Source organism: Thermobia domestica, chromosome 9, assembly GCF_964235325.1.
Source record: "Thermobia domestica chromosome 9, izTheDome1.hap1.1, whole genome shotgun sequence".
NCBI classification, from domain to species: domain Eukaryota; kingdom Metazoa; phylum Arthropoda; class Insecta; order Zygentoma; family Lepismatidae; genus Thermobia; species Thermobia domestica.
Window position 1 is genome coordinate 141,953,433 of NC_137462.1, and position 22,875 is coordinate 141,976,307.

Consider the following 22,875-nt stretch of genomic DNA (forward strand, 5'->3'; position numbering starts at 1 on the left):
AAAACAAATTACCTAGACATATTGTTTTCAAATCAAATTAAAACATTTACTTCAATGGCGGCTCTTCAAGGAAGCCACGTTGGTAAAAAATTAAAAATTTATGCCTTCCAATTAAAGGAAGACAACTTTCCTAACGCATTAATTCCTGAACACATAACGAAACATTTGTTTCCCTTAGTTTGAGGCGATAACATCTTAATTTTTAACGATGTTATTTCCCTCAAGACTCGCCACTGATTTCTTCAGTATTGTATTATGCTTTGTATTTGCTCCGTATTTAAGGAAGCTTTATGCATGCACAAGCATTTTAAAATTAGTTGTCTGCAAACAGGGTCGGTGATTAGGGGGCCTTCTCACTTTTTTGAAGTGACCCCTTAAGGTATGTAGTTTCAATATGAATTAAAAATATAAGTTGTTCATTAATCCCTAGTTTCAATATAAACTAGAAACAAACCTCAATATTCATTACTATGATTAATATTATCCTTTCTATTTCTTTGTTTTGCAAATTTGTTATTAAATAATCTGATCGCACAATTTTCCACACAGAATTTTAAGATGTTCATGAGCAAGGAATAAAATCCCTTCTTACACCTTCGTTGTTTAAGAGTACAAAGGGTTAGTACCTACTTGCGTTGCTCTTGTCAATTTACTTAATAAAACATGAAATACAATATACGGTATTTTAACTAAAAAAGATAGTATTCTATTAGTTATACAAACTTCAGTCAAACAAAGTGTTAGAAACAACCAGGAAAACTAACAAAGAGTTAGAAACAACCAGGAAAATTAACAAAGAGTTAGAAACAATCAGGAAAACTAACAAAGAGTTAGAAACAACCAGGAAAACTAACATTGATATACAAATATTCAGATCTTTTAACGTCCAATCGCCACCACTGTCCGCAATCGTAGAAAATTAGATTGCATTTCTCTATGAGAGTTTTTTTTCAGGACTAAATCGGAATCCTCTATAAAGATTGATTAGAGTTCTTTGATCTTTTAAGTTTATTTTTTTAAGTTACCAAAGTTTAATTAAAAAAAAAAAAAACGTATGCCATCTCTCAAACAATCTGACATCACATGATTACAGTAGGCTATTTATCGACTATGTTTGTATCTGAAATGGAAAAATACAAACATTTTGAAAGACATTTCCGTTTTAAGAATGCTTAATATTGAGCCGAATCAATGCCAGCTTACAAGGGAAGTCTTATCTGTAAAAATTAAAATTGTATAGTTTCAGAACTTTCGGGTTTCTCCTGTTCACCCTCCCTTCTGCTTTGAACAAGAATTTACCACATTAAGATAATATAAAATCGCACGTGCCCTGAAACAATATTAGCTTGCGTGTTTATCTCCCCCTTTGATGAAATTCTGTGCACGTCACTGCTGCGTCAATTTGTAAAGAAAGAAACCTAATATTTCCCTAACTGATATCGTAAAAGTTCAATTGTATAAATTACATTTTTCTTATGAATTTATGTATAAAATTTATGACCTGATTTTTATTCTTAATTTCACCAAAAATTTAAGAGAATCCTTCCGCGTAACAAGAGTTCCACAAAGAGTTGAGTGGAATTTCAGTTTAGCGTCCCTTTCAGCAGCGAGGCTATGTGAGACGTGGACCTACTGATTAACGTGGAATCCGAACCACATGAGCTTCCGCCGGGAATCGAACCCGGGTCTCCCGCGCCAAGGGCGCGTACGCTAACCGCTCAGAGTTCCACAAAGAGTGTGATATAACATCATTTAAACCATAATTTATTATTAAAGTATATTATGAAATGATTTGCTTAGCTTTAAATGTCTATGAATCCTCTTCACTATATTCGTAAAAACAGTTTATTAATTTATTGTTTTTATACTAGGAATCACACAACACTAAAATAGTGTGGGTGAACTAGTGTTGTTCACGAGACTCGAAAAATTTCTCGTCTCAAATTAGAAAAGCATTCCTCGTCTCAAATTAGAAAAGCATTTCTCGTCTCAAATTAGAAAAGCATTCCTCGTCTCGAATTAGAAAAGCATTCCTCGTCTCAAATTAGAAAAGCATTCCTCGTCTCAAATTAGAAAAGCATTTCTCGTCTCAAATTAGAAAAGCATTTCTCGTCTCGTGGGCAAACTAATTACCAGTGCGGACAAAAGCTTCCCCGTGTTGATTCAACGACACGATGAGACTGAGAAGCTGCTCAGTTTAAGAGGTAACAAATTCCATTCAGAAAACCTGAAATAATAGCACTAAAAGAAATATTTTGATCGCTTATCACTCAACTAAAAGCAGTCAGACTGACCATAGACCTGTATGAGCTGCATCGTCGTGGAGTTTAGTTAGTTTATTTTTGAAAAAAAAAAAAAAAAAAATGTAACATATTGGAAGAAATGCAGTGAATAAACTGTGTAAGTTAAGGCTAATAATCCTAAGTTTAAGTTTCTAATCGTATACATTATTCCTAATATTTCTTATTTCTGTATCATCTCTTTCCCCATTTTCAATTTAAACACATAATTTAGAATTATTGGAAAAAATAAAAGAAGAAAATTAAGAAGAAGAAAAATGATACAGGATTATGTGGAAGATCAACGGAAGAATTCAAGCGGAATAAGATTTGGCAAACTTTCAAATACTAAATTGGTACAAAACTGCGGGAACAAAACACAACTTGTAATGGTAACAGCCTCGTTGAATTTCAGATTTACGTACTTGATAAAATTACCTACAAGGACTATCTCCTTGAATTAATTCATAGCAGCGCTTTCTCTATATCTCACTTAACAACTATACAGGAATGCTATTTTAATTTGCTTTTAAATTTACATGTGGGCTTGGAAAAAATAATGAAAAGAAATATCTGCAAGATATTGTTCCCTTACTATCTTTTATAAGAGAATTTCTACGGAAAAAGCAAAAAAGAAAAAGAAAAGAAAAGAAAAAAGAAAAACATTGAGCTAGATTTTTTTTTCGAGGATTCGAAGGAATGAAAGAAAAATATTTCATTTAACGTCACAAATTCTCATTCCCGTCTATTTACTATAAATTCTAAACTTTTGAACGGTATGTTTCCAAACGGTTATGGTATGGCTTTATCTGATAAGAAGTGTAAACCTAAGTATTGACGGAATACTGATTATTAATATTATTAGGCCTATTATTATTAGTATTATTTATAACAATACAGTTGTATATCATATTTAAGTACGCCTTTTGGAATAATTCCTGTGGAAGCTCACGAGATTCGGATTCCATATTAAACTGTAATCCACATCTCATTCTCTGGCTAGCGAGAGATCCTTTGGTATACGGGATCCTAGTTTCGATTCCCGGTTGAAGAGCCTTTACAAATTTCAAAGCATTACAGTGAACCGGATTCCACTTTAAACTGTAGATCATCTCTCATACAGCCTCGGTTCTGGGAGGGACGCTAAACCTCAGTCTAACCATGTCTTATTCTCGGTGTAAAAATGATGAAGAATACAATATTTTGCAATAATTTGAAGTTCCTTATTTCTGGTTATAGTAATACATCTACAAGTCAATTTCGATGTTTGATTTTGATTTTGATTGTTCTGTTATTGGCAACAAGTAATTGTTACGTTACTTCTTCCCCGTAGCTTTACAAGAATTTAGTTAGCATTTGTTATTTTTCCGATTTTTATTACAATGCCTTTTATTATGTCACTACCCTGTTCGGTTTTCTCTTCTTTCCTTCTTCTTCTTGTTAGAAAGAAATCTAATTTTATTTCCACGCAATTTCAGGCAACGGCGCCGACTTTCCAAAATTTCTGTGGGTGCATATCAATTGCGGGATATGTTATATGTTTTCAGAGAAGTCTCGATATTTGATTTATTTTTAGTTAAAATATTTTATAAACACTGCCATAAAGGGGGATGGTCTGATATTGTAAACTATACCGGTACTGTAAGGATAAGTTGGGCCTGCTCTAGCTTAGTCGGTAACACGGATGACTTAAACGCAAGAGAAATGAGTTCAAACCCGGGTCCAAACTAAAAATCTTGTGGGTGCGGCGCACCCACGTGATCATTTGTGTGGATGCCGGAGCCCCGGAGCACCCACGTAGTCGGCGCGCATGATTTCAGGGTTCGAATGAAGCTTTTTAGAAGGGGAAAAGTATTCCAGATATCGTTACCATGCCTTAGAAGACGTCTTCCGATCGAAAATGAGTTATATACTACAATACGAGTAAAAAGACGTATTTCGTATTCCTATATGGGAATTATTAATATATTTCTCATAATAAGGAAACAAAAATTACACTTGTCAATAATGTAAATGATGAAAAAGCACATTCTTCTTCTGGAAAGTTGCCAGTTCTGTACACAGCGGTTTTTCAAGACGCACCAACGATATGCTTGCTGTGGAAGTCAATACTGTATTTCCCTGGCAAGGAAGAAATTCTTCTTTGACGAGCAGAGGAAATTACTTGATGAAAGGGAAAATCCCCCCCCCCCCCAGTTCCTTCACTGATTCAAATCCTGCGCACTTCAGTAATAACTAGAGCTCCGAAATTTTGCAAATATACGTAAACATGATGACTACAATATTTTCACTCCAGTTTATCGTACTATTGTAAAATTTTGAGGTTCTTTACTAACTAATGCAACCAGAAATGCTCTGGAGTTGGCAAGTACAGTATAAAATCCAGGAGTTCTTCTGATTAAGTTTCGTTTCACATTGTAAAACTACGATTGACTTCAATGTCTGATTGCATGTGATATTATTTATAATAATAATAATAATAATAATAATAATAATAATAATAATAATAATAATAATAATAATAATAATAATAATAATAATAATAAGAAGAAGAAGAAGAAGAAGAAGAAGAATTGAAAACTAAACAATGCTTTTGTAAAACGCACAAAAAAGTTTTTTTGTGGCACTAAGGTTCAAAGCATTGATTGGGTGCGATTTGACTGATATGATTTTCAGTTTAGCATCCCTTTTAGCAGCGAGGCTATATGAGACCTGTACCTATAGCTTAAGGTGTTTTCCATTGTTCAAGCTATGCTTTTAGTGTACGTAAATTTGGTTTAAATTACTCGCTGAGCAAAACAATACGTTTATCGTAAAAATTATTAACGTGTAACAGTTTCGCCAACACATCCGACACAAGCTAATGAGGGTGATTTTTATTCATAACTTAATATGGTAAATGTATATTTTGTCCATAATATCTAGCAGAAAGAAAGGATTCCAATCAGGAAACTCTACCTTTGAGTACACAGTTACATCCCTCCACACTTCTAAGATAACTTTGTAATAAAACAAACATACGTATAAACATAAGCCTATAGGTATATTTACCAACTCGTGTTCATATTCCTCTTATTATTCTGCAATAAGTTCAAAATTTCAATTTGACATACGTATTGATGAGTTACTTATTAACGGTTACTGTAACCACAGTATTTATTACCGGTATACTCAATGACACATCCAAATAATTATGTATAAAATATATAAGTAATTCACTATTTCACGTATTATCACAGTTTATATATGAATGGCAATACCTAAGAGACAATTAACTGTCGCTATAGTTTCGAATTTTAACGCGTTCAGAAATATTGAGATATTTCGAAGAATTAAATGAACGAAAACACATATTTATTTATTTGTTGTTGTATATTATTCGTATTCATTAGCCATCGTATATTATTCGTATTCGTTAACTAATGTTAAATTGTCGAAACTGTTACCTAAGTTTTATTACTAAGTTTGTTGCTTTGGCTAGTTTTGTATTATTAATACATATTGAATTTTTGTTTCGGATTTACACATATCCATATTTTTATCAATGTAAATTCAAATACTTAATATTACACTTGAGGGAACAGTGTTTCTTTGTCAGTACCTGAAAATTGTAATATCGTTGCAAAGATCAGTGAAAATCCTTTTAAAATGTAAATACTGAACATTTTATAGCCTACCTGGTGAAGTTGGGTACATAATAAATTCTATCTTCGTAATTTTAGTAAGACGCAAGACATAGCTTTTAAAAATTAATTCTTCAACTCTTAATTTGCAGGTTCAACTACAGCAATCTGCCATGCATGCATGGAATTTCACCTTGACACTGTTTTCACTAAATAAATACAGAGAAAGAGAGAAAAAAAGGAAAATACACTGACACTATAACACATCACTTAGAAATAAATAAACAGTGAAATGTTTTTTGCCTGTTTAATTCTCATCATCACTCTTGTCACTGACACTTACGCGAATCGAATCAACCACACACGTAACCTTCCGTTTTGAATGGGTGGAGCTTGAGTTGTTTGATTATAACAGTCACTTCATTAATCAGAGTATAGCTCTCCCACACATGGGGCAATGTGTTCTTCATCAAAGCCGAGGGATATCTCGTGACTATACCAAAGACAGCTGTTCCGTTCAGTGCTATACTCTACCAACTTACTCATTCGATAAAATATATATTCACTATGAACACGAACGTGTTTCAGCAGGTGATAGGCGGTGCTAGTGATGAATAGGGTGAGCGGCTATTCCTATAATACTGACAATGTCTCATGACTATTTTATTACTGTTGCCCATTCGAATATCATACCAACCGCTGTGATGCAAGAGCATATAACACGTGAACACAGAATCAACTTGATGAAGAGTAATCGTGTTCAAAGTCAGTTGATGCGAACATTTCAAAGAATAAAAATCTACACACAAGTTTTTCTTGTTATGTATTTGTCAAGAGGAAAGTGAGCGAATAACAGATGGTGCTCTCACTGTATCAAGGGTCATCTTTGTTTATAGTTACATACGAAAGTCACTGATAATACGAATATAGTCCTTTACCGCTCGTGGCCGAGAGTGTGACGGAATAAATATCTGGAAAGAAGTATACCAATTGACCGAGAGAGCAATCTAGTTACAATCGTCAAAAATAACTGGGAGATAGCTTATAGCTTTCTGACAAATCTTGAAACTGGAACTACAACACACAAAATTCCTTAATTAAAATTAAAAATTAATAAAATTTGCATTTTGTTAACTTTTTAATGTACTATTGTATTTCTGAATGCAAATTAATGGAAAATACAAGAAAGTTTAGACGAGACCACTGACCGTTGATATAATCAAGAAGAAAAGGGTCCGCCCGACGCAAACTGTTATTGAACTCAGATCACGATTCATGAGATTAACTCTCTACTATTGACTGTTGTATGACTACACTATATACAAATACACTAATTTATTAAAAATAATTCACACTAGAGTTGAATATCTATACTTTTTCATTCTCTAATTATCACGATATCTATCAAAATAAATCTAATGCCTAGACATTAATGGCTCATTTTATTAAAAAGTTACAAGTTTACAGGAGCACTTTTACAAACCATCAAACATTATTAAACTGACATATTAAAATAATAGTAACAATTAGTAGTATAATAGTATAGTAACAAGGTTGTCATAAGTTTTGCAACATTCTGGTACACAACATACCTGTATTCATTATAATACAATGAAAACACGTTAACATTTAAAGTATGGTGTCCCGACAAAACGTACCAGCGACAAAACGTACCACTTGAATTTTCGCGACAAAACGTACCACTTTTGACGACCTGTCATAAATGACAACCTGTCATGGATTAATTAAAGCATTTCTGATATTTATTCCACGACAAAACGTACCACTTATATAAATTACAACCTGTCTTGGACTAATTAAAACATTTCGGATATTTAATCCGCGACAAAACGTACCACTTCAAGCATTTTTTTTCAGAGTGTTCACAGATTATTCTCCAGATCGAACAAACTTCTCTTAAAGGTTCTGTACGTGACAAACGTAACATTAAACACGTTTATCAGCGAGTAAGAGAACACGAGTCTTCCAAAATACATTAGACCAATGTGGGTGCTTACATATCTAACAACAGAGAACATAATGTTAAGAAACTACTTCCTCATGAACAGGTAAAACAACGGCAGTATAAGGTTGAGAAGAACAGACAGGTAATGTATCAAGTTGTCAAAGTGCAGAAACTCATTGGTAAAAGAGGGCTCATTTACAGAGGAAATGTAGCAGCCTATAAACTAAAAGACACAGCTATAGATCATGGAAACTTTTTGGATATTATTCCTTTCTTAAGCAAATTTGATCTTCCGCTTAAAAGTAATTTAGATAAGGTCACCGAGAAGAGTCATATACGAGGAAGTAAGCAGGATAGTGGTCGTATAACTTTTACTAAACACGGTGAATTATGTTTTGAATGCTATCAACACTTATCAGAGAAGATATTTCGAAAGAAGTCTCTCAAGCTTCAATATTTTCTGTTCTGTTAGACACTACTCAAGATATAGTAGTTTCAGGCCAGTGTTGTGTTGTTTTACGGTATGTTGTTAAAATGGTTGTTAAACAAAGTATTGTTGTCATTGTAAAATGCATATCTACCACAGGCCAGTGTCCTTGCGGTTTACTGCTGGAAATTCTGCAGAAGTTGAACCTTGATATTAAGAAGTGTATTGGAAATCCAACCAATGGCTCAAGTAACATGCAAGGACAATATTTGATTTTTTTTCAATTCACCTATGATCAGTTACACTTGTGATTCAGTTGATTTTGAGTTTAACGGCCCTTTTAGCAGTGAGGCTATATGAGACGAGACATACTGATTTACGGGAAATCCGAAGCAAATGAGCTCCCGCCAGGAATCGAACCCGGGTCTCCCACGACAAAGGCGCATACGCTAACCGCTTAACCACTAAGAAACTCAGTTACACGTGTGGTGTTACGCTCATATGCTCAATCATGTCATATGTGATCTGACAAAAAATTGCATGGATTCTGTGTCATTGTTCTGCTGAATCACTGTGCGATATTTATGCTTGAGTCTTATCAGCGAATGGACATTTGGAAGATCAAATGTTAAAGGCGTCTTACAGTTATTGCGGAAACAAGATGGTAGAAAACACACTGTTTTTCAGAAAAAGTTTTCTCATTTTTCGAACCCAGAAAATGCTTTGTATATAGAGTTGACCTTAATAATTAAGAAAATTGCTTCTACAGAAAATATCAAACCAAAAGCTAGGTGTAAAGCGAAAGGATATATAAAAGATCATCTCAAGTTCAAAACAACTCGGACAGCATGAACGTTCCTTAAGATATTTCAAGTGACGATCCCTCTGTCAAACTATCTCCAAATAGAGGGTGCTGCTAGTGTAGTCCTATTGGATGGTGCAGACTACTCTGTTCCAAGTGAAAGAGTAGAGAGATGACTTTGAATCCGTTAAGAATGCAGCATTAAGCCTTGCAAAATGGGTTTGAAGACTTAGAACGTGATTTTTTTTTCTATTGACCTGTCGACAATTCGCCTTCAGAGATGGACAAAGATTTTCCTGTGAATATGAAGATGAAGCTGCTTCTATCCAATGACCAGGCACCGCATCGAAACATTCAACAAAATATTGGACATGGTAGCTTCGAGTATTTCTTCAAGATTCAAGAAGCAATGTACTTTATGGATTATTTGGACCCTAGACACTTCAACCAAGTAAAGTAACAGAACTTCCAGACGTGCCTTTCGATAAACTTACATATTTCCTGAAAAACTTCAGTTAAAAAGTTTCCAAGGATACTATAAATGTATTCTCTTGGACTTTTGAAGGACGTGGATATCCTTGAAAGTCAGTTTTGATGACGAGCACAACCGAGAAAAAATGACTGTGCTGATGGTGCAAGTGATTCAGAATTAGGAGAAAATACATTTGTTTACAAGGAAAGCGAATGCAAAACGTGTTGCAAAATTGTCCAATGTGCTGCTTTTTAATTTTGCAGTAATACTTATCCAGGTTTCCAGCATACAGATTTTTATTGACTTGTCCGTAACTCAGGTAACATGTGAAAGAAATTTTTCAAAACTGAAATAAACTGAAATACATTAAAAATAGGCTAACGATTACCTTGTCTCAGGAACATTTGAAAACATTTATGTTGATGTCTATTGAAAAAGATTTGTTAAAAAATATTTCGAATGCAAAAGTGATAGATACAGTAGCATCAAAAACTAGTACACTAAAATATCTGCTAATTTTGTAATATAGTATACGTTCTCCTTAAACTTCATATAATATTTTGAACAATTTAGAATAATATACTGATGAAAGAATATCAGGTTTTAATTGTCAATTGTTAATACTATTGACTTACTGTAGAAAGAAAACTGTGGAACTTGATTTGTGACATTGAGATGCTGGTGACCCTTGTGGGAGAAAGCGCCCGCGCCCCTCTAATAATGCCTATCCGTCTCTGGTCCAAAGCCTGGATAAAGTGTGATGGAAATCAGCAAATATTCAAATATTGTATATGCAAGATTCTTGCTGGTCTTGGTCTGGCGAGAATCTTGCAGGTATGGTCTTGGTGTTGTGAGAATCTTGCAGACATGGTCTTAGTCTTAGCCTTAGTCGTAGTCTTGGTCTTGCATCGTTACTTTTCTCAGCACCAATCTGTTCAACTTACCCTGGCCCCTTCTTATTTTGGCCGATATATATATATACTTATATACCGTCCTATCAAGTGGTACGTTTTGTCGCCTGACATTATTTGATGGCTGATTGGAAGACTCTTCGCAAGTAGCCCTCCAGGCAAGTGGTACGTTTTGTCGCTTGTCATTATTTAAAGTGATTTTAGAAAATCCTTCACAAGTAGCCCTAAGGGTAAGTGGTACGTTTTGTCGGTGGTACGTTTTGTCGCGTATTCTTAAAGTATAGCTCCTTGAGCTGGACTGTCTGTAGCTATCTTTCTTCCAGTTCGTCGGTACTATGTCTTGTCCTTAGTAGGGATGCGCACGAGACAAGATTTGTGGCTGTCTCGTCTCGAAAATGTGCTGTAAAAGTGATATCTAGACTCGAAAAATGTATACTCTCTATTGGAAGAGCCGTGTCTCGACTCGAATTTTGTCAGGAAAATCCTGTCTCGACTCGTCTCGTGCGCATCACTAGACCTTAAAGGCAAAGAAGTCAATCACTACTGTTTCCACTTCCTGCTCGTTAGTAATACGTCATGATTTTAGGAAATTCGCCACGGACTACAACATGTAGTAACCCGATGGGGCAAGATCAGAACTATATGCCAAATGTGGCTCAGATCGATGCCATCAAATTCCTGACATTTGTTGCATTTTTCGAACTGAAAGTAGTCTTACGTTTTCCTGTTGCAACAGGCCTTGCTTTCAATTCACCAATGCTCGATATTTTGGATGTAGTGCAGCATACATTCGCTCCAGCTCTTCGGAATAAAGATAGACAATGATTATATGACCGTTAGGAACGAAATCAAAGTAAATAACCTCCTCGTAGTTCCACCACACAAAGAAGATCGCTTTATGCTCGAAACGGCCCTGTTGACGTCCGGTTTTACATTGTCAGATGTATGACTACATACGACCTATACGAATATTAAATCAATAATCACAAGTGAACATTAAGGAATTTTATTTAGGTGGAATACATGGTATAGATGTTGTAAATGGATAGAACACTGTATAGATGGTATAATTGTTGTAAATGGACAGAATACTCTATAGATGGTATAGTTGTAAATGGACAGAAGATTCTATAGATGGTATAAGTATTGTAAATGGACAGAAGACTCTATAGATGGTATAGTCATGGGCGGCGATTAGGGGGGGAAAAGGGGGGCAGTTGCCCCCCCCCCCACTTTTCTGAAGTGACTCATTGATGTATATAGTTTCACTTGGAAATGTGAAGTTATTGTATATATTACTGGTTCATAGAAAAGAAAGATGCCATATATTTGGCGTTGCAAGAGTACGTATTAGTTATTTCTCTTCTCGTGGTGTTAAGAAAGCTACAGGAATTGAGTTTTAATGGCCACGGAAAATGGTCCAAAATTTAACCTATTGGAGGGCAATAATTGCAGCGTACTTTCATTTCTTACTTACAACGTTATTCAGCCGCTTTGAAACTAATTGGGATAACATTTCGTCAAAAAAAAAAAAAAAAGTATTTCACAAGTTATTCTTTAATTGCATAAAAATTGACAGTTCCTAAAATGTATTTTCTGTTTTCTAATACGTAGTAAGGAATATTGAATAAAAACAGAACAATAAGAAACAACTTCTACCTTTTCCATTGTTTTGCAGTGTGATATACGAGTGAAGTAGGGTGTTTAGGGGTGTACGAGTGTATATATAATTAAATTTAATGAATTCAACATAATTCTAGGTTTCAGAATTATTTCGTATAACTGGAGTGATTCTAAGTATTGTTGAGTTTAGATGTATTCCAAGAAAGTGAAAACTGCACCTAATGGCAACGAACATGTTTCGGAAAGCTACAAAAGTGTTTCTTTAAATGTCGTAGCATACGCTTGTAGTATTTACTGTCTTTTTAAGAGTAATAACATACATTTCATAGCATGTGTGGAATTAAAAATAAGTTGTTCATTATTTCCCGGTTTCAATGTAACTTTTGCAAAACAAGCCTCCTTATTCATTACTGTGATTAATATTATCTTTTCTATTTATTTGTTTTGCAAATTTGTTATTAAATAATAAGATCACACAATTTTCCAGACAGAATTTTAAGATGTTCATGAGCAAGAAATCAAACCTCTTACACTTTCGTTGTTTAACAATACAAAGGGTTAGTACCTACTTCCGTTGCTCTTGTCAATTTACTTAATAAAATATGAAATACGATATACGGTATTTTAACTGAAAAAGATAGTATCCTATTAGTTATACAACCTTTCGTCAAAGTGTTAGCATCAACCAGGTAAACTAACACTGATATACAAACATTCAGATCATGTCTTGCCCCCCCCCCCCACTTTCAACGTCCAAACGCCGCCACTGGGTATAGTTGTTGTAAATGATCAAGATATTATCTACTAGGCTACTTTCTCAATACCTATACCATTTAACAAATCTAACAAAACATTTATAAGCATTAATGAGTTTAGAAAACTTCATATAACTTAATCAGAGGAATGGACAATTGTGATATGAAATTTCTTTATAACTAATATGCGGGAAAAAATGGTTGGTAACCAACTAATGATCTTCGTTCTCTTGTGCGGTCAGAATCCATACTATTTAATCATTGTACTTTCAGTACTCGTGTATTATATATTTTAGAAAATGACTAACTTGTAAACAAATTCATTTAATGCCTCAGCACTATCTTCGGTGTTCGAATTCTTTTGCAATATATATGGCACCCTTCAGTGATATGTGTATTTCAACTCCTGTAATTTAACCGCATTTGTACATTCCCATTACATTTCCAATTAAATGTTATATTCCTAGATTAGTTAGCAGAATATTTAAATTTTATTGAAATTTTCCAGCTTTTAAGCTTCTGTTTCAAGAAATCTATTTAATCCTATTATTCTCGTTACATTACAGGCATATTTAAAGTGTACTGTAATATTGGTACACTTTATATTCGGAAATCGTGTTCTCTTTTTGTCTTTATTTGAGCTTGCTAGTGCGAATAAGCAACTGCGAGGCTATTTCGATTTCCAAAATTTCTAAGGATAAACAATTACACCTCATACCAATGGTAAAAGTACCCACATCTGGATTAATTTTAAATCGCGCTTTTCTACATTAATATGAAGGTACTACATCCACAAACTATTCTAAAATATATCCGTTCATGGAGCCACAAGAAAAATTACATTAAATTTCGTGTATTCATGTGCATTTAGATCTGAACTTTTAAGTTTTTCTCGTGATCTCATAGACGGATATATTTGAAAATAACTCTATTAGATTCAGCGTTCTCAAATTAGTAATAAAAAGTGCAAATAGGAACGTATGCAAGCGTGGGCACATTTTTTTCAAATCCTTAGCATGAGTAGAAATTATTTCCCAGTATATTCCCTATAAGGAAATTGGTTTGCATCTTCAATGCTTGAGAGAAAGACTTTGGAGATAAGTCAGCCGGAGCATATGGATACGGATGGAAAGAGGAAAAAGAGCAGGAGGACTATCAGAGAAGTGCTTCAGCATCATGCCAGATGCCTGACTGTGATGGAACTCATAGAAAACCCATCAGCATGACACACATATTTTTTTCTCTTCTCGCTGAAGCAGGAAGTGAATGATAAGCGCTGTGACAGCACATGTTCTTTCAACAGACACTGTCAAACTGAGAGCAAATTCAAATACTAATACCTAGACATTTGTATAGGAATTTTGTTTAATTCAATTTTCAGTTTCATAGTTGTAATTCAAAACATAAATCCGCACTTTGGATTAATATTGGCATTCAGTTTTCCCCTCTGTGTATATTACGGACATATATATCAAAATGCTAAACGAAATGACATGCTTATAAATAGCAGTGAAAAGGAATTTGAAGTTGTAAAATTGTTTATAGATATTTTTAATGGTTTATGTTTTTTTTCCTGCCTCACATTCTACAGTTGTTGCGATAATGTGCTATGCTACTTTGTTTTCTTTCTTTCGAGGAATTGTTTAGGAAGTTATTTTCATAGGACTGTAATTCACAAAGAACTTACAAGAGAATAATACAAGAAACAGTTTTTATTTATATTTTAAAATATTGAAAATACAAGTAAATTATATGGATATATTCTTTCATGTTGTTGATTAGATTAGTTTTCACAAGAGCTTATAAATGTTTTCAAATACGAGTTGAGGAAAAACGAAACAATAATACAAAAAAAAAAAAAAAAAAAAAACTATCAGTATATATCTGCATTAACAAGTCTTATCTAGCAAAATCATAAATGATAATTTGTAGACAGACATGTGTTCAGATATAATCAAGCCATATCCTTAAAACTCCATCATACAAAAATGTTATGTATAAATATGTATGGTAACTTTTATCATAAAATACACTCTTGGTATCAAAATGAATAATGAACCAAATTATGCCTTTCAAATAAGGTTACCCAGATGAGAAGAGAATTTTGTGACGAGAGACCAATGAAAACAGATAAACCTCCCGACACAAGACATCACTTTCACAGAAGTTTTTCGATAAGAGAGAGTCTCAAGTATTCTCTCATAGGAAACACTATTGTCAAACGTACATTCGGAAATACTTATGGAAATTTATACGTAGAAATAACTCTGAAGTATATAATCACTAGATATCGCATTGTTATGCACTTAATATTCATACAACCATGTTGTTAACTGTATGCACTAACAATGCAATAAAGAACATTTTCAAACATGCAGCAAAGTTGTCACAAAGTTTTGTAAGTGAAATATAACATCAAATATGTACTTTTCTACTTTGTCTTTCAGGGACTTTCCTTCAGGATTTATTTTTATAGTATACACAGTTTGTATGTTCCCGACGTTTTAAAACATAAACATGTTATGAGATTAAAATGGACATAGTGATATAAAAACACGAAGTCGCAATTTTTCTTCACAATTGCATTTTGGAGTGCATTTGCTTTACATGAAATAATACAAGCCTCACTTGTCTATACGTTGCCAAGATAGATAGATAGTTTTCAAAGATTTATTTCTTCCCTTAATTACCCTGACAGTATATCAAGAGATGCTTCTTTATACTTTTAGTATCTGCTTGTGAGGTTTGTAGCCAGAAAACAGACTCTTAATAACAGATACTACTGGGCAATATTTATAGAGAAGAATGTTTAGTATCTATATTTTCTGTCAAGTTGAAACCTAATCCTTGAAGGTATTTTTCTTTGCTTCAATTGTTTTGTATTCGGAGTTTCCGGCAAGAACATCTGTCAATTTCTTTCCCACAGAGCACCGATATTTATCAGGAAATGACTGGAGCTCCTGCTGAACTTCATCAACTAGAACAAGCATTTACTGTACAACATTTTTCGCATCTCTTGTTTCTGAATTGATCTCGACACGATATTAAAACGAGTCTTAATAATTCAGATTTCTCTTAACACTAGAACGGCGGGGTTTTTGATACTCTCTAGAACGGCGGGAGTGGGTCAAAAATGACCCATTCCAATTTTATTAAATATTTGTATTCTAAACCACTAACAATTATTGCATAATAAAACGTAACTTTCATTCAATAAAACAAAAAGCTTCTTTGAACTCTAGCTTATTATTTATTGATAAATGTGTTTTTTGCCAATAATACAAATTTAAGAAACATGCTATTTTTTATGAATACAATATTATTAGAATGATATTATTTAATGTCAGTTTATTATATAGTAATGTTATATATCATTTTAATTCCTAGATAGTTATTATTCTTAGTTTGTTCAAGCGCATGACGTAACTGAACTAAACTAACCTAATCTACACACATCTAAACTAGCAGTCTTACACAGAACAAAGTTCAGTCACCCCTCTACAAGGCGAAGTGTCATACAAAAACATTGTTCACAAATAAAACCGTGACGTATTACACAAAAAAATATTTTACTAATACGGTTGTAATACGCACCCTCCCTATTTAGAATTTGTGGAAACTTAACCTGACATAACCTAAAATAGCATACACAGTCGTAAACTTGCAGTAGTTCAAACCAGAAAAAGTCAGTATAGAGTGATTGTTTTATAAATAAGATTTGCTAGGTTCTAATCATGAAAGCTCTGACATGAAAAGTTGGTAAATTACCTCTTCTTTCGAAAAACACCTTTGAGATTCTACTTCTTTGGTTGAAATATAATTTATACAAACATAAGAGAAAGTTCGTTGTCTCCCATTTAGACGTCTAAAATTTTTGGTTTCGGTAGCTTTGAAATTTCTGATTACTCCACAGGCTAGTAGTCAAAGAATTCTTGGCAGCGCTGGAAATTGAACTGGGGATCCCTCAATCCGTACTCAGCCATGTTCACCACTAGACCAGCGGGGCGGTCATATAGTGGCGATCACAGTGAGAGCTTCGGCTTTCTTCTCCCAACCCGTCTGGTATATAGGAACCTTGTCCCAATCCGTCTGGTCAGCGTGGGAGCAGTAGACCAAGTCCTCCCTCCGGGGAGAGGCCTCAACCAATAGTGGATCGAATATGGCTGTGGGCAATTTATTACTATTTATTTGTGCTATAAACGTCTTCCCATGAAACATTTCAACATAGTGATACCAACAAAAAAACACTAGCTATATATTTTCACATTACCATGCAAATTGTTTGGAAATTTTTTGTTAAAATTATTGAAAATATTATGAATATTTTGTTAGGATGTAAGACATATAATTTGTGTTAAAATAATAATAATAATAATAATAATAATAATAATAATAATAATAATAATAATAATAATAATAATAATAATAGTCTTACCAATTTTACGACGCTTATTTGTAGAAGTATGGTTTTCTGTGTTTATTTCTTCCTCTTTCAATATTTCATCCGAATCATCATATTCGTTGTTATTCGGCAGGTACTCTTCATCTGAAGAAATATCAAGGCATTCAGCGTCAGACTCGGCCTCACTTATGTCATTGGAATTTGCACGTATTTCATCCAGTGTCATCAGATTCTTGCTCATAATGAGTGTTTGAAATAGCACATCAGTCCGAAAATAATGAGATTCTCCTAATCAACATACTTTCTAAAGTATTACTAACTCCAACTAAACTGACAAAATTGCTGAAAAGCTGGTCTGGAACATGAGGCGGAATGGGAGAGTATTATGAGAAAGGACGGTCGCAAAATAAAGACGCTAGCCAGCAGTGTTGCTACAATGCAACAAAATATCACTAATAAAAGAGGTGGGTCAAAATTGACCCACGCCGCCTTTCTAGTATAATTGTTTGTTATTTCAAAAGGCAAAGTGTGGATAAGAGTGATACTTAGTACAAATATTTCTTCAAGGGAATGAGTAAAAGTCACAAAAGTTCGATCCGATTCGTAAGAAAATAGAAAAGTTGTTAAAACGTAAAGTTTGAAATGGGTCAAAAATGACCCAGCCGCCGTTCTAGTGTTAACGTTTTGACAATTGTAGGCGTCTATTCTTGCTGATCGGCGCTAACAATATTGGTCCTCCATAAACCAGGCATTCTTCCATCCTTCCATGCAAAAAGCCATCCTTTGCATAGACATTTAAATGCATTGAAAATGCAAACTAAAACTGGATTTATTGCATGCTATAAGCATATGTCTGAAATAAAAACTTACAGAATATGCTCTTATGCAGTAATATATGCATTAGCCTTTGGAATATGCATTTATATGCACTATAAAACTTCAAATTTGAGCTGTATTATTGTTGTTAGAAATCACTAGCAAGTTTAACAAAGATGCATAAAAGCAAAGAAAATATGCATTTGCATAAAAATTCGATGTCTAACAATTACATATATAAATTATTTTATGTTGATTGCTTTTGTAAAATGTTTTATGATCATTTTTCGAAACAATTTTTAAAAAAAGAGAGAACAACATGACGCCCTGTTAAGAATTGTTAATTATTTAAAAAAAAAAACTGCTAGCAAACAAATCTGAAACATAATACGTAAATATTTTATCCAAAATTTAACATTATGGGACAAGTAATGTCACGCCTGACCTTTCTGCCCTTGCAAGGGTTGCAGGGGACAACGCTTTTACAAGATTTTCGGTCCAGAGGGAGAATAAATAAATTATACAACGCGTAGCGCAGAGGACTCTAATTGACTAAACTAGATTCGGAAAGTGGTTTCAGGTGTTCTGCTTCCATCGGTAAGATCATTCTGGGGTGGCGAATGAAAGCGTCTAATGGAGTATGAGAGACTTTCCCTGCTTTCCTTTAAAACTTGTTCCCTTTCATTCAATCTGACCTTTCACACGCGGTAATGTATTCTTGATTTTCTTTTAACCAGAGCTTTCTTTTGAAAATATAACTATTCGACAGTATCCGAACGGAATATAGGCATACTAGACTTTCAGATATTTTACTGAGAAAGAAGAGAAATAAACAATATACGTGAACCGCACTAATTTTCTAGTTTAATTGTGATAACTTCTCAGAATCAAATCAACATCTAATGAAACTCTCCAAATACCAATCAATACTGATGAACCAGGGCAGTTTCGTTGATCTGTGGGGCTAATATTGTAAGTGATAATTCCATATCCAACACAAATAAATTACTCTGCGACAATTTTAGCAATGACAGTGCATTGCGCTTTGCAATATTAGTAGTGTCGTAAAAAATGATGGTCTATCATCTCTAAATATTTTGAATCAAAGAAGTAATTATAATTATTTTAATAGTAACTATGTTACTTATGGTCAAGGGCCAAATTCTTTCCTCTTATAGCCTGGAGACTGCCACTTGCTCAACCCATGTATTGGTATTGGCTGTACTATCGTTAAAACAAAGTGTTTCCATGGTTAATGAATAGTTATATATCATAGGAGTAAAGTGGATCATCAATGCCATAGTAATTTATGATACACCTATACTGAATAAACAAAATAAACTGCGAAGCATTTTTGATAAAATTCCAATTTTCGAACTATCCTTAGTTCAGGAGCTCGGTGTAAAATTACTCCTTACAAGGAATTTTTAAGACGTTAAAATTTACGAATATTCACTTCCAAAGTTCCTATGATTCATTGTTAATTATATGGAACTCATTTTGGAAGGAATTCGGTAAAAGCCTCTTACCATCTCAACATTCACTTAATAGGACTTACGAAAATTTTAGAAAGCCTCAGGATGGTCGCCAATGGGATTCCAACCTGTGACTTTTTTCACTCACGCCTGCTCGGAAATTTGGACCGTATCCGTTGAAATTTCAGAAATTAGGCCTCTACACTTACGGAGGACGAACATCTAACATTTGTTTCTCTTATTACACTAGAGATTATGAAAAGTGTAAACTTCATGCATGCCCTTGCCGAAATGACAATAGTTTCATTTTTCTTATCACTACGGGCACTTAATATTAAACTATCGTGCTAACTTCACCATCAATACTGTACAGAAAAAGTATAATGTAATTAAAAAGAAAACAATCTCCTAAACAGGAAAATTTGCTTTGGAAACTTAGAAATTTTGGCAGTTCGCGAAGATACCAGCTGTGCGTAAGGGCATTGACCTTATATTCTATTTTCAAAAGCGCCATGACTTCAATATATAAATTAAAAGAGAAGTTATACTAAAACTAGAAGTATAAATTTCCTAGCGTTACGGCCCACAGGAATTTAAGGATTACCTAAGATATTTATAACTAAATAAATAAGAAGAAAAATCAATTACACAAATTATTAGCAGAAATAGCCGAGACCAAGAACTGTACACTCATCTTTAACTGGTTTCCTTAAACTGTCTTTTGTCTGGAAGTTTTAGAGGAATATATACTGGAGATTGTGCAATACAACTTTTTGAATTCATCCCAAATACTGGTATTTTTAAACGCATCTTTTTAGAAAAATCATTGATGCTTAACAATATGCTACGCAGTAAAGAGATTCACTTGATCAGTTAATGCATTTACATTCTATTCATGCCAGACGAAAATTAACCATGGTATATATATATATATATATATATATATATATATATATATATATATATATATATATATATATATATATATATATATATATATATATATATATATATATATATATCCAGATATCCAGACGCGGATTCATGGGGAGGGCTATAAGGACTATAGCCTCGCCTTGACACTCAGGTATACACTGGATAAAATGGGCTTCAATCCTACTTTCTTTACACTGGATATAGCGGCAAACTATGGTTTAGCCCCTTGCTTGATTATATCCTGGATCCGCAGCTGTATATATATATATATATATATATATATATATATATATATATATATATATATATATATATATATATATATATATATATATATATATATATATAGATAGATAGATAGATAGATAGATAGATAGATATAGATATAGATATAGATATAGATAGATAGATAGATAGATAGATAGATATAGATATAATGTGACAGTTAATTATAACAACTAATAATTTTCCAGAAGGAAGACTTAAAGATGTGGAATATTTGCAAATAAAGATCTCAATCAATTTGCAAATGGAATGCTTAATTGATAGCTACTAAAAAAAAAAAAAAGTTATAATATGTATAACGTTTATATAACCTGATGCTTCTCGTTCCACTTAAATATCTGCAAATTAATTTAAATCTGCAATCATGAAAACTCAGTTATTCATTTTCACTGTGTCATTGTTCTGACAAATCTTTCATTTACAAGTTAGATATTAAGACTATTCATGGCTTTGGATTAATTTCGATCGTGTCTGAAGAAGGATATGCTAGATATCCGAAACAGTTACAAATTATAATTTAAAATAAAGTAAAATTTTAAGCTTTGGTCAGTGTCTCTTTTGTTAAAAGTTAGATATGTAAAAATTTCAATTTGTAAACAGGACAGCGACAAAAACAAAAAAATTCTACAATAGCATTTTTTTCAGTGCTTTTTTTTCTTTAACAAACTTCCAGCTAACGCGAGGTAAATTGACCTGGATGTGGAATACCGCATTGACACCATACCTTACACAGCTGCAGTAACCGTGGTAGTGATGGAACAACAAGGGATACGCGCATTTCAGATCAGACGGTGTTTGCTTCGTAACAAGGATTTTCACGTCCAACACCAAGCGAGAGAAAATAATTTCCCTCTCATCCCATTCGTTCTCTGTAGACTTCGTTTTACTGAATGCGTGACTGCCAAATGATAGGTATCATTCGAATTCGTATTTCCGTTTAGTAGTTACAAGGTCTTCGCTCGTCCATAAAATGTTCTCCAATAACAATGTTCAACGCTAAAGGCTGATTGTTAAAAATTAAGTAATAGAAAATGTATATACCTAGTGCCGTAGCAAAGGGAAAGAGGTGGAATATAGGCATGTCTAAATTTTATGAGTGGCAGCATATCCAATATACAGTTTCTACAACTTTTTTTTTTTTTTTTTTTTTTTTTTTTTAAGGAGCTCCATTTTGATTAAAGGGTTAGCATATCAAGCTTCAAAGTGAAAGAACCGAGTTCAATTTACATTGCGAGCTCATGTAGTTTAAATCCCGTTTAATTGTACTTTTACTTCTCATATACTCAGTGACGTCTCGTGAGGGAACACCGGTAAAAATTATATTTAGGACATTAAGTAAGCATTTGTCCCTTAACTTGCAGCGATGAAATGTACCCTCACGAGCCGCTACTATATATATCTTACTTCTGAAAAACTATAGAATAAATATTTTTCCCTAACTTTGATTAACTGAGTTTGTGTATGCACGTATCTTTCATTATTGTATAGCTATATTTTTTAAAATAATTTAACCGTGGATTTTCTTCAACATAATCATTCCACCAATTCTTCCATCATTATCCATTTGCCTTAATCATCCGTCTCCCTTAGTCTAATGGGATTATCTAGGACTTAATCTGAAATATTTCCGTCTCCCTTAGTCTAATGGGATTATCTAGGACTTAATCTGAAATATTTCATTTCATTTTCAAAATAATTTAGTAAGGGTCATAATCTTTCTCTGGTATTTTAACGATGATTAGCCTACGTAAATACACTTGTATCTGTTTCCTCTAACACCATGATTTCTTCTGTTTCTTCGTAATTTTATACCACTATTTTGGTTGTTCGTCCCGTGATCAATGTGTATGTGTATTATAGTATCTTACGTTATTTCTACCAGTATAACCATTTCTCTTTCAGAAGCTTGCTGGGAACTATTCCCACTTCATTACAAGCAGGTTTTTTTTTTTTTTTTTTTCGTCTCAGTGAAACAACCATATTCTTCGCTTTGTGATTCCCAATTACCAGAAGGAAAGCGCCAAGATATTCAGAATACGCTGCGTTTATCTAAACGATTTTCGTTTCATTCGAACGATTTGCTACTGTCCATTACCGTACCAC

General features: G+C 33.5%; 1 protein-coding gene across 3 annotated transcripts in view; it reads right to left on the reverse strand.

Moving 5' to 3' along the window:
• LOC145695073 (echinoderm microtubule-associated protein-like 2) overlaps positions 1 to 22,875 on the reverse strand; it is a 438,352-nt gene that overhangs the window by 175,299 nt on the left and 240,178 nt on the right. The window contains exon 1 of one of the 3 annotated variants that reach the window (XM_081771927.1): positions 5,957 to 5,990. The exons of the other annotated variants lie outside the window; for them this stretch is intronic. Within the exon in view, the coding sequence (XP_081628053.1) occupies positions 5,957 to 5,975 (19 nt within the window). The 5' untranslated portion in view covers positions 5,976 to 5,990. Of the gene's footprint in view, positions 1 to 5,956; positions 5,991 to 22,875 lie in introns of those variants that run through there. 3 annotated transcript variants of the gene reach the window in all.